This window comes from Hoplias malabaricus, chromosome X2 (genome assembly GCF_029633855.1).
Source record: "Hoplias malabaricus isolate fHopMal1 chromosome X2, fHopMal1.hap1, whole genome shotgun sequence".
In the NCBI taxonomy this organism is placed as follows: domain Eukaryota; kingdom Metazoa; phylum Chordata; class Actinopteri; order Characiformes; family Erythrinidae; genus Hoplias; species Hoplias malabaricus.
The window spans coordinates 13,428,973-13,442,180 of NC_089819.1; the positions used below are offsets into that span (position 1 = coordinate 13,428,973).

Genomic DNA, 13,208 nt, shown 5'->3' on the forward strand with positions numbered 1-13,208 from the left:
AATCTTAATTTACACTGTAAGGTAAATCACGTTTCAAGTTAATATTTAGCACAAGGACTGAAGAAAATGCACCGTTTGCTTGCACATCCACACTAGTTGTCATAGTAACAATGCATGCAGGAGCACAATAGAAGCAAATATACAATTTTCTTGTCACACATTCTGACATCATAAAGTGTTACTAGAGCCAGGATTCAAAATTCAGTGCTTTTTAAAAAACAGGACAGAATGTTATGAGCATTAGTTCACCTTGATTTATCTGCAGTCTGGTAGTTACTCTACAGAAATTCTTTCTTATCTCTGGTATAGGGCACACCCACCTCTATTTGAAATCAAGGTACAAACAAAGGTCACACATTTTGTTTGTTTTATTTTTGGTCATGCAATTAAAACCCACTCAAAGTCAGTGTTACTTAAACCGATTGTTTGAACAGCAGCAACTCAGGCAAAAAAAAACAATTGCTCAAGTACTGGCAATCAAATCAATATATCAATATACAAACAAATTATTTGTTTGTTAATATTCTGTAAGTGAATACCCCTATTCACGGTACATTTTGTGGTGTGCATTAAAAGCAGATGTGTTTTGTCCAAACAAAACCCTAAAAACAATTCTCCATTAGTCATTCTTGTTAAATAATTATGGTTTTCTGCACTTTAAAAAATTTGCCTGCACTGCACAACAACCACTATTAACACTGTTTAAAAAAAAAGGCACAAATATCTAAGATAAAGAATGAGTAAGGTAATTAATATATTAATATTAATTCTTACAAATGGATAACATTAATATGTAGACGTCAGAGACCAGAGAATACTGTGCATATCAAAACAAGGCATATAATTTGTTGTTCACCATTTCAAGAAAAGTTACATAATGAAGACGACTAATCTTGGTCAAGTAAGAAAGATACACACCCACGTTTTGGCAATGAAACATTTCCAACTGCCACAAATACACATTGTGTTGTTAAGAAAGAAGCTGCTAAAACATTGGCAAACACTGCCTTTAAAGCTGTGGCTTAATGTATATTTCATTGTGAAAGCCATTGTTTTGAACAGATTAACAGTCATTATGTTGTAAATTTTTGCCCTTAAGTACACACTACTTTGTAACAGTGACAAATAACAGGAAACCCTGACGGGCAAATGCAGAGATGCTTTGAAGGAAAGTTCACCTTAAATGTTGCTAATAATGAATTAAATTAACTTGATGCAAATTCACATTGCACACATGACCCATTTATGTTCTGACCATGCATTTTCATAGGTTTACAGAACACAGCCAAAAATCCCATTCAGCCTACTGAATTTACATGAACATGCTACACTATTGACCTGTAATATATTGTAGGTGCTATACAAGGAAGGTAATAATAAACTTGCTACCATGTTAACGTAATTATTTTCCAAAAAAATAAAAAATAAAACACCAAAAAACAAACAAAGGCTTTTTTTTAAAAAAAGAACAAGGCCAAACTTGCTTGTAAGTGTTTTGAATTGTGTTGTGAACAGTGATTAAAAATATTGCTTTCATTCATTTAACATTTTTTAGGCTCACATTATTTAATTTCAAAGTATCTGAGTTGAAAGAAATGGTGTGCTAAAATTTTAAGCAATTCATTTAGGCAGGAATATTAAATAAATGTGACCTTTTTCCTCAGCCTCTCTCTCACACGTGCACAAAGACAGACAATAAATAGATTTTGAAATGAATACCCTCAGTGTTATATGAATGGGATTTTTTCCAGTGTTTTGTAAAACATACACATCCTACTTTCCCTACAAAAGTATACAACTGTGGGTAGAGCATGGAAAAGTCAAACTGGCTGGTCTCACATTACAGTGTTAGCAACATCAGCACAAAGAATTCATTTAATAGAGTAAACAGTGATCTCCTTAAGCCCTATGAGAACATGAAATGTTTTGAATCTTTTCTGAAAGTTTTAGCACCTGTTAATCAGGAAGTAAAATAAAATCAAGGCAAGAAGGTTTAACATATCTTTGGGAAAGCCTTATGTTAAAACAGCATTCTGTAGGATTTTACATATGATGAATCTCCAGTTCATATTTAAAGAATGCTGGTTTAAAGGCAATATAATCAAAAACATGGATGCTTAGCTCCAAGAACTTAAACAAAAGCTAGAGTAAAAAAACAGGCTTCACCATGACATTATATAAAAAAATCATATTTTTGTCATATCATTGTTTGTTTGTATGACCTCAATGACAAGATAGACTGAGAATAAAATATGCTAGTCCCTTAAGACACATTAATTCCAGGTATTTTTAAGTGTCATGGCCATAAAAAAAAGCTGAGCGGGCCCTCCAATGATCTGCTCCTAATCTCCAGTCTTTCTCATTCTTTCTCTCAATTTTTTGGTGCTTGGTCCCTCACCCCTGCCTCTGTTCCTGATCCTGTTTCTTTAAGTAACAGTTTCCGTGGTTCCTGCAAAAACACCAGCAAGACAGTGATGTTGTCACTAGAGCCAGCAGCTTTGGCCTGATTCACCAGGCTCTGTGCAGCTTCCTTTCCTGAGCCACCGGTGTCTCTCAGAGCCTCTAGCACCAGTCCAGGAACATCCGCTGGACACACAACATCAAAAAAGCCATCACAAGCCAGGAGGATGTAATCCTCATCTCCATTCAGCTGAACTGAGGAGCAGTCTGCAGCATTAGAGACATATGGTTTCTGATCAAAATCACCTAAGAGAGACAAGGAGAGGGGATTAATGATGGAATAGGAATTCGCAATACAAAGGACTAACAATATCAATAACCAGACCGTAAAATTCAGAATTATATATCTCTGGTTAAAGGCAAAAATATATTTATTTATTATAATTTTTTTTTTATTAAATTTTAATTGACCAATCTTTATTGTACAACTTTTTTAGGGTATACTAATTATTAGGAGTGTAACAATACACAAAGAATATTGTAAAGAAAATATGACAATGGTTTCTTAATATATATAAATCTCACAATAAAATTTATCAAACTAAGAAAACATTAAATTCATCCAGGACCTTGTAACTGCAAAAAAAAAGAAAACCCACACACACCTGATTTGCAGTTCCAAGGTCCAGAATTAATTTAATTTGATATCATATTGGCCAAATGTTTTAGTATCTGCTTATAATGATACTTTAGATGTACATTAAGCTGAGTGTTAAGAAATATCTTAAAGGAAAAATGTTATAAGGGAATTGCATTTCCAAGATTCAACAAATTCAACCTCCAATTTTTGTTGTGTGTTGTATGAGACTGAATAATCATGCTAACATAACCCATGTAATAACTTAAAAAAAATAAAAAAATAATAAAATAAAAAAATATATAAAAATTGTTAAAAGATGGTTCAAAGTTAATACAGTATCAAAGAATAGTCAACTTTTGAACAAATACAGCAGAAGAAGTTGAGTCATTCAGTTTCCAAATTCAATACCAGACCCCAAGAGAAATGCCTGAGAACTACTGGCAATGGTAAATTATAAAGTAATTCTCCTCTTCCAAAAATAAAATTACTCACCTATTGCCCTGGAAACAGCATATGTTCCATTAACCCTCCAACAACCCATAAAAGCAATGCAGCCTCCTAGCTCCTCTATTCTCTGCTTCTCATCCTGCTCATAAAGAGAGAGAGAGAGAGAGAGAGACCACCAGGGACACTTTAATCACCATTTAGAGGTCAATCAAAAGTGTGTAATGCTGTATCTACTAGATCTCAAGATTCATGTCCAGCTTAAGTAAGACAGGAAGATGAACCGTATGTTTAATCAAAGCTTATTGTCTTTTATTTAGCATGAGCTATGAAATATATCAGAATTTCGAAATCAAAAAGACTAATTGTGAAAGTAAAATTCAGAAACATCAACATGAAATGTGTTTTTACCTAGATGCTCGTTTTATGATTATTATAATGAAAAAGGCGGTCGTACCTCTCTCTCTGGTTTGTGGGGGTCCATAAGCACGACAGGCTCTCCTCTCCTCACGAGCATTGCTTGAGAGTCCCCCAGCCAGGCCACAGTTAGCCAATTAGCAGCCAGCAATACTGCCACACCTGTACTGCCACTGCGCATACGCTGCGGAAACATACAGAAGTCAAGAAACAAACTACATACATACAAAAATGTTCCCCATTAAGACAATATATTGTCAAAGGTATTGAGACACACCTCCTTAGGACTGAATTCAAGTGTTCCATTCAGTCCTATTGCCATAGGTGTGTAAATTCGAGCAGTTAGTCATGCAGTCTGCCTCTACAAACTGAGCTCACTGAATTCAAGCATGGTACTGTAATAAATTAACATAAGTGACAAAATTGGTCATTTGCATTTTTTTACAATTGAGAAAAGGAGTAAACTTTATTAAATACAAATAAAAGAGCAGCTATACATTGTGCAGCTCATTCAATACAACCAGCAACAAACTGTGTATTCAGGGTGCAGTAAAAGAAATTGATACTGGGCATATATTACCTGCTCTGTCATGGAGAATGAGAAAAGTTTCCTTTTGTGTCAAGCAGCAAAAAAACTGTAGCTATTAAAGCTATTTAATTAAAGAGCAAGTATGGTCTTAGCCATATAGCACCGCAGATTCAGAACTACATGTTTACAATTAGACACGTTCTCTCTCTCTTTCTCACTCACACACACACACACACACACACACACACAGTGTGCGAGCCTCTCTCTCTCCACTCGTTTCCCGCACTACCCCGTACCTCTTGACTGCTTGGCCTGTAAGTCAGTCTTTCTTTTCTGTTTCTCAATAAGAAAAAAGAAAAAAAATGAAAGACATACATAGGACCAGCTTTGTCCACACTACTTGTGACATTGCACACCCTCTGATGTGAATATCACACATGCACACATTGCGGTGACAATGTATAAACGATATATCATGCAGCCCTAAGTTTGGGTTAAAAGGGAGAGGAAGGAAGCAGAAAACACAAAATCCTCAGTAGAACCTTCACTTGACTTTTTCCTCGATTCCATTCGACTCCACTCACAGCTTTATCCTTTAAATATGTGTGTTTTGAGCCCCAGTTTACGGTAAAACTATCTGCTGTGGTGTGCTAAACCACAAGTGCCTGATAGCTGACCGGCTATGCTTCTAAACAGAGTAGAACATGCATTATTTCACTTATTTTCTAACTTTTCTGTTCCTCCAGCACAAGTCACTAAAATGTGCTCTCTCAGAAATGTATTTATATCACCAGCACATGTGTCAGGGTGCACTGACAGGCCCCCATGGTAATATCACGTTAATATTTTCAGATGGTACTCACATGTACTCATATTTGCTGTAATAACCATACTAGTCTTCATAGTGACAATGTAATAAAGCAATAAAATCCTGTCAGTTCAGTTTGCCGGTGCTATTATGATCAGTCATAACTCTGGGCACTTTGCTTTTTATCATCACCATCATCTGCTTTCAGAGGAATAAAAACAGGGGATGATGAGAATAAATCAAAGACATCAACACATATCCTTCTACCCAGTGACTAAAAGTGAACCCACTGACGCAACTTTCTCTGTGTGCAAGAGCCTCTCATCAACAATCTCACTGAACTCCTACAATGCCCACATTAATACAACTACAACCATGCTGACTAATTTCACTACTGAACAAAAATGTCAGCTGCAGTGCAGAAAGCTACACACCATGCATCTATATGCATCTATATGTGCGTATGTGTTATTACATGTTATTGTCTAAGACATTTTCTGAGAAAAAGAAACACACCTCAAATAAATTTTCCACTTAGGGAAAAAAGTGTGATAATAATAGGAAACAGGCTGCATTGCAGTACTTGGTAGAGCCTGTATGAAACTTGTACAAATTACGAACAGTGAGTATGCTTAATCACACTTATTTTATCACATATACTGTTGTGAGTCTAATACTAGTCTGAACCTAATGATTGAATTAATAAAACTAGAGTAGTAAAAGGTAGACTGTAAACTAACAAGTAATTTGAGGAAAAAACAAACTGTTGCATGTTTGTATTCACTGTTTCAATTACCAATGAAACTCATCCGTAACTCTGTAATTTTGTGAGTTGTTTCGTTTTATAACCCTTTTGGTCGGTTAACTTTCATGCAGTTAGCACTCTCTGAAATTTTGGTCAGTTCCACCTTAGGTAATCAAAAAGAAACAGAAAAAATAAGTCAAAATTAAACCCCTATGGAGCAGGAATAGAGCATTATCCTCAACTTGGTTTGTGCTTTTCAGTGATTGGAGTTCTCTCCTTTGTCTTTAAAAATAAAAAATCAGATGACCTTTCTGTGCCATACGCAGTCCTAGCATACTGGAGCATTACCTGTTTACAGACACTGGGGCTTTGTAATCACATTACACCAGTTTTGAGCAAGCAAGTAGACTGGAGAGTTGGAAAATGGTGAGGATACATTTTTATTAAAAGTCTTTTCTGATTAAAATCATGAACATCGCCTTTAAGTGTGTAAATTGTATTAATATTATATTTGCTCTACAGAGGCCTGATTATATCTGGGAATCTTATGGTTCATGTGTTTGCTTTTAGGATGTTGGGTAGACAGTTAATCACAGATGAATGATAGCAGGCAGAAGTGACTAAAATCTGATTTTATTCTCCCCAGGGCTGGGTGGACATGTCAAATCTGACTTTTACAAATTAGATTTAAGATATTTTGGCAATGTTCACATTACCAAAACCTCAGATATATCAAGTGGTTGTCAGGTGCAAAAGCCTGCACTCTCAAAACTTCATCTTCAACAATTCATTTTAGTAGAAATAACACTTGGCAAAGCTCTGAAAGAACAGACTCACGAAGCTGACAACCTTTTGCCCTTAGGCTTGCTGTATTTATTCTTAAGCTGATTTTCACCAACTGTCTTAACTTTAAGCAGAGTTAAGGGGGTCACACTCTCCAATGTGTATGATAACAGACCTCTTCTGTTGGACAAACATGGCCAGCTATATGACAGTGCCCCAGAAACTCAGAAAATGACAGAAAACCCCATAATTAATCATAGCCTATATCTATCACTTGTGAAAAAGAAACCTTTTTATTTAATGTTGTTAAATTAGTGAGTGGACGCTTTGTTAGCTATGCCAAGTGTTTTTCTTTTTACTAAAATATATTGTTGAAAACCTGAAAAGTTTAGGGAGTGTGGAATTCTTTTGCTTCACTTTTAATTATAAACCTGTACATCCCTTTATTTGTAGAAAACATCATTCTAATATACTGAATCAGATTTCAGATAATGGAAACACCACATCTCTAAATAAACCTTGATTTATAAATAACCTTGTGGGAATTGTTCAGAATATTTAGATATGGGCAAAGAAACTCATTATAAAATATACATATATAAAATTATCATTTTAAAAACTCAGGTTGGATCATTTAAGGCAAACAAGCATTTCTCTCCCAGTCATACCTCTCTCTTGGCTTTGATCTTGAACATTTCGTCTGTTTGTACGAATGTGTTTTTGAAGGCTGTTTGGGTGTCACTCTTTAGCGCCTCCTGCTGGCTGAGGACGACATGCAGGTGGGTAGCAGCATACGTGGCAGCGTCTACTCCTCCATGTCCATCAAAGACAGCATAGTACTCACGCTCAACATTGTCCTAAGAAGAAAATAAATGTACAATATACCATCTAATTTGATCATTTTTAAATATACATTGTAAAAACAAACGTGAAGAGAAAGCTAGTACAAAATAATGGAACACAGACAAAAACAATGCACAACACAATTTTGGGATTGTGGCCTGAGGGTCTTAAAAACACAAACTAAAAATATAAACATGACAGTCTACAAAATAATCTAAAATGTAAAAAAAAAAAAAAAGAATCATATTAAGTAAAATAATAATAACAACTATCTTTATTCATTAATAAATGTATATTCAAAGTTATTTTTAATTATATGCCAGGTAAAAGGTAGCTATTCTTAAAATGTTTCTACTTATATAAATTATATTGTCCTGCTAAAAGAGTACATATACAGTTAGTAGTATAGTCATAAAATATTCAAAGTATTGTTAATAATAATAATAAATTAAAAAAAAGAAGTGTCCTTGTGTGAAGGGTTGTGATAGGTTAAGAGTTTTAAGTCCAAGTATAAAGGCATCACCTGCAATCCAAAGAGCTGGTTAAATTCAGTGAGTATCACATGCCGATCTTCCATTTTTCTGCGAGTATTCCGAATGGCGTGAACTGAGCAGAGGTGGGACTGTGGGGAGCGAGGAGCTGGATCAGGCAGCTGTTTATTCCAGGCCATACCCACCTCTCTAAGCTTGTTAATAAACAAACGTTGAACAGGCTCAGACTGTAGCACTGTAGATAAAGTGGGAAAACCAAAAATCTGTTTAAAACACTCATGTTTTACATATAATTATAAGCCCCAAAATGTATAGATACCTGTTCTTCGGTATATTCTAAAATAAAAGATATTAAATGGAAATCTGTTTCCCCATTGTTTCAGTAACAGCCTGTACAGCCTGCCGGACACTGCAGCTAGGTTTTGAAATTGCATTCTAATATAAAAATATTAGTGAGGTCAGATGGTACATGATCAACTAAAAAAAACACAATTCCAAAAAACTCCAGAATTACACTGCTCCACAGCCTAATGCTAGCTGTTTTATATACCACTTGTTTTTACTTGGCTTTATGTATGATGAGACAACTTTTAAATGCTCAAGATTATACAAAACATCAATGTGAATAATCTAACACATGTTAAGAAATGAATGTGCCATGAATTCAAATGTCTCTTTATTCCTGGATATTGTTTACATACACCTAAAGAAACATAGGAACAGAGCAACCCTTGCAGAGTAAGATAATTATATACTTAATGATACATAACCAATGAACAGCAATTTTATATTTGGAGATTGCATTTGTGTCATTTAGCTTTAAATTTTTTTTTTAAAAATGCTCATAACACCAAACCCTATGACCTGTGTCAGAGAATATAATACATATCCAAATGCTAATCAAGAATATACAATGGAAAAAATGATAAACTCTATGTGCAACTCACAAACTACTTCTGGTTCTTCATCTGACTGCTGTTCAGGGTCTTTAGGGCAGTGGAAAGATGAAAGGTCAGCTTTCAGGACTTCACTGACCGCAGCATGGCACATTGACGCACTCAGCCAGGAGGGGGCATGCCTACACAGTTAACAAAGGAAACAAAGTAAATTTTTTTTAACATAAAAAAAACAAACAAACAAACAAACAAACAAACAAACAGAAAAACCTAAGGGAACATATGCATGATTTATGTATGTATATATCATAGGTCTGGGATTCAGCTGAGGTCTCACAACAGGCCGCTGTATCAATTTTGATGTTTTTAATGATTTCTATCAACATTTTCAATTTAGATCATGTCTCCAAATGCAACATCTTATGTGAGTTTCGTGTGGTCAGTTTTATCTAATATGCTTGATCCTTTACACTTTTGTTATATGTATCTAAATAAATCAGCACTGCATTCACTTTGAACTGAACAATAATCCTCTTCCACTAAAGTCACTACAGATGCTCCTCAGCACCATCTTGTGGTATAAAAAATAAAATCTATTTTCATGTCCTATTAGTTTAAAATGAGTTTAATTAACAAAAACTATATCAATACATTTTGTGTCCATCAGATTTTTTTTCTTTAAAAAAAAATTAGTAAAACAGCTCGAAATTAGTAAATAGTGAATTTTAAGACACTCATCCTTTTATATTTCCACCACAAAACCATCCGAACACATACGAGATGACAGAGGAACACACTAATATAAAAGAAAGGGATCCTCTACAGTGCATTACATCATCACGACATCAGGGAATAAGGTCAGACAGCTTTCAAACTTTGACAATCTGCCACATTTTCCTCTTTTATTCCAGCAGGTATAAAAGTTCATGAACAGTATCATGAACAGCATGATCCATGTGGAACCATAACTAAGGGGGTACTACTGTGTAGTGCTTTCAGTACAACACAGGACTGTGTGAGAGGAAATGAACTCTGATCAAAAGGAAGTGGGTAGAACAATGGTTATTCCGTCAGTCTATAAGACAGGAAGTTTGCCCTGAGGAAAGAGAGTGCGAGAGACAGAGAGAGAGAGAGAGACAGAGAGAGAGAGAGAGAGAGAGACAGAGAGAGAGAGACAGACACACGAACAGGCAGGTAGAAGCTCCAGCAGCATTGGGAATCGTGACACATCCCCAGGAGCAGCCATGATGTGGCCTTTCCTTTCACCCTCAAAATTCTAAAATTGAGCTTTCCATGTACAATGGCAAACAGGCAACATGAAAACTACCATGAAATTAATGTTTAATTAAAAAAATAAATGTGCGTTTTTAATAAATATTTTGGACCATGTTATTGGTCAATGTATACATTTCAAACGATTAAAATTACATGGTTAAAAGTACAAAAGTTGGGTCGTGTAACAGATCTGTGGATGCCGGATACCAACCATTTTTAAATTGTTGATGATAGCAATTATCAAATAAAATTAGTGAATAAAGTAGCTATTAACCCACAGAGTGGTAAAATAACAATTAGCAAAACTGTTTGTGTATCATAAACCTATCCATGTTTTATACTTTCTTGTTTACCTGGCAATCTGAAATATTTAGTTTTGCTTAAGAACAGAGAGGGCCAAGTCTGAACTAGTGTTAATATTGACACTAAACCACAACTCCTCCCCATCGTGTGTGTGTGTGTGTGTGTGTGTGTGTGTGTGAGTGAGTAAGTGAGTGAGTGAGTGACAGAGTGAGTGAGTGAGTGAGAGAGAGAGAGAGAGAGAGAATGTGAGGAATGCATGTATGCTCTTGCTGAGGTGTGAGAGAGTGAGACAGGAAGGAGGGACAGGCGTGCATGTGTGCGTGGGTGCAAGCACGCACACAAACACACTTGTCCCTCTCCACCCCCTCCCCCTCTTTTTTTAAGTAGCCAATTCACCTATCAACGTGCATTTTTGGACCGTGGGTGGAAACTAGAGCACCCGGAGGAAACCCACGCAGACACGAAGAGAACACACCAAACTCCTCACAGTCAGTCACCTGAAGTGGGACCTGATCCTGGAGCTGTTTGACTGTGACACATCTGCTGCGCCACCATGCTGCCTTTAATGGTACATATGAAACTATTTTGGCTGAAGATTTTTTGTTTAAAACAGCTGACAGGTTTGGATGCTGAATTGAACTAGAGTCACATCAGATTATTGAGGTGAAATGTTTGCATTATTTTTAGAGTGTAACCTGATTTTTGTCTTATTGTTTGTATAATGTAAAAAACTCAAACTAACTGGCCCTCTATTTAATATGCTAAAACATTCCAAACCAGCAAAGAAAACTTACTCATTTATTAAAAACCTTTCGGAAGCTGAAGTATACTAACAGACTGTGGACAGTGCAATAACAGTATAATTAAACATCTTCTTTATGTCTTAGTAGAATGGAGGTATGTATGTTATTAGGTACCCATTCCAATTTTCTACAGTTAGAAATAAACTTGTATCCAATCAGGAGAATTGCAAAACCTTCCATAATGTCAACATATTTTATTAATTTTGATATTTCACCAGGTCATTATTAAATTTACACATATTTTAAAGGACGGCTTATGTTTACAAAGGGTGTCAAAAATTTAACAAATAGAGACTAATTTTTATTTTTTCTCAGAGTGATTATATGCTTAATACACAGAGGTCACTCACCGTGCACAAAGCAATCGCTGGCCAAGCTCCAGACTCTCTCCTGTCAGCTCCTGTAGAGTAACCTTGCGGCTAAGTGGGGGGAGGGGAAGAGCATCTTCTGGACCAAGTGGGTTCACAAACTCCTCCACAAAACTCTTCAGAAATTTCACCGCCTCATCCTTCTCCCTCGTCCCCATTTTGGACCTCTGACTGCTCTGTCAAAAAAATGTAAATAAAATAAAATAAATAAACAAACAAACCATTAAATTAATAACATTTTAAGAAGTACACATTAGCATATTCCTAATGTTTGACGTTCAATCAGAATAAATGGTCTGACTGTCACCCACACACTTCTAAAAACTGATTTCTGTCTCTTTAAGCATCAGTGAAGTGAAGAAATGGACACCACAGGACATTTATCAAAGTGAGATACCTCACCCTCCCCACTAATCCCCTCTGGCTGAACTCTTGGCCAATAACAAACACTATCAAGGAGTATCTTGTTTTGAAATAGGTTAAAACTGATGAGCTCATTCCACCTTATTTAAGAACCAGCAGAGTGTGTGGCACAAAAGCATTCCTGTTTCAGAGATTAAAAAAACTCAGTGCCTGGTCTGAAGGGGCACATGTTATCAAGAAGACATTACTGAGAAAATCAGAAAGAAATGGCTGAAATTTTGAGACATCACCCAGAGCCCACACCTCTGCATCACTGAATGTGTTTGAGATTATTTGGATTGTAACAATCAGAAAATGAAAACAACTCACAGGACAGAACTTTGAAAATGTGAAAATATTGTACAATAACTGACGCTACAATAAAGCTTTCTGTGTTATATTTTAAAACATAAGTTTACCCAATTTTTAGGATTTTATTTAAAGCAACACTAGCTAAGGGTTAATATTTTTGGCCCTGTCCTCCCCCTACAGTTACAAAGTGTAACTGTCTTTTACAGCAGGGATCTGAAATCAGTGGGGAAGTGTGGGGAGGGGTGGTTACCTGTCCTCCTCCAAAAGATACATTGTGCATTTCCTGCAATGCTGAGCCTGCAGTAGCAACAACAGAGGCTATATGTTCTGCCCATCTTACCCTGAAATCCCGGTTAAACATTAACTTTGAAATCTCAGCAATTATGGACCTTCACTCGAGCTTAATGTATACTGTTTTAAACCATAATTTAAGCCCTCTGTCTCACGCACACACACACACACACACACACGTACGTACATACAGGGTATGAAGGCTGGTCCCTCCTTCGGCAGAGGCCTTTACGAGCCTCAAAACTTTCTTCTACTGCCTCAACAAACCCACACGTATACGATATCAGACAAGTGCCCTGACACACATAAACACACTGTAGTGATACACACCTTCTCAAACCCCGCCGTGCTTGTCCCACGCCCCGCACGCTGCACAACAAAGCGCCTCACGAGGAAGTGTGTCCTGTCTGCCTGCCTGTCTGTGTGCGCGTGTGTATACTGTAGACAAAAGCACGTCC

General features: G+C 36.3%; 1 protein-coding gene across 1 annotated transcript; it reads right to left on the reverse strand.

Moving 5' to 3' along the window:
- Positions 1-363: 363 nt before the first annotated feature.
- Positions 364-13,143, reverse strand: LOC136676899 (protein phosphatase 1F-like). The gene is made up of 8 exons (XM_066654182.1): positions 13,081-13,143; positions 11,728-11,921; positions 9,048-9,178; positions 8,133-8,335; positions 7,435-7,623; positions 3,942-4,085; positions 3,533-3,626; positions 364-2,706 (listed from the first exon to the last, which is right to left on the reverse strand). The coding sequence occupies exons 2-8, from the start codon at positions 11,901-11,903 to the stop codon at positions 2,372-2,374; spliced, it is 1,272 nt and encodes a 423-aa protein (XP_066510279.1). The 5' UTR covers positions 11,904-11,921; positions 13,081-13,143; the 3' UTR covers positions 364-2,371.
- Positions 13,144-13,208: the final 65 nt, after the last annotated feature.

Bases quoted from the DNA above. Each gene is read 5' to 3' on its own strand.
- LOC136676899 (XM_066654182.1), bottom strand. From the start codon at position 11,903: ATGGGGACGAGGGAGAAGGATGAGGCGGTGAAATTTCTGAAGAGTTTT. The intron at 8,336-9,047 runs GTGAGTTGCACA...CTTTATCTACAG, and splicing joins TGAAGAACCAGAAGTAGTTT to TGCTACAGTCTGAGCCTGTT. The intron at 2,707-3,532 runs GTGAGTAATTTT...TGTCTCTCTTAG, and splicing joins TGCTGTTTCCAGGGCAATAG to GTGATTTTGATCAGAAACCA.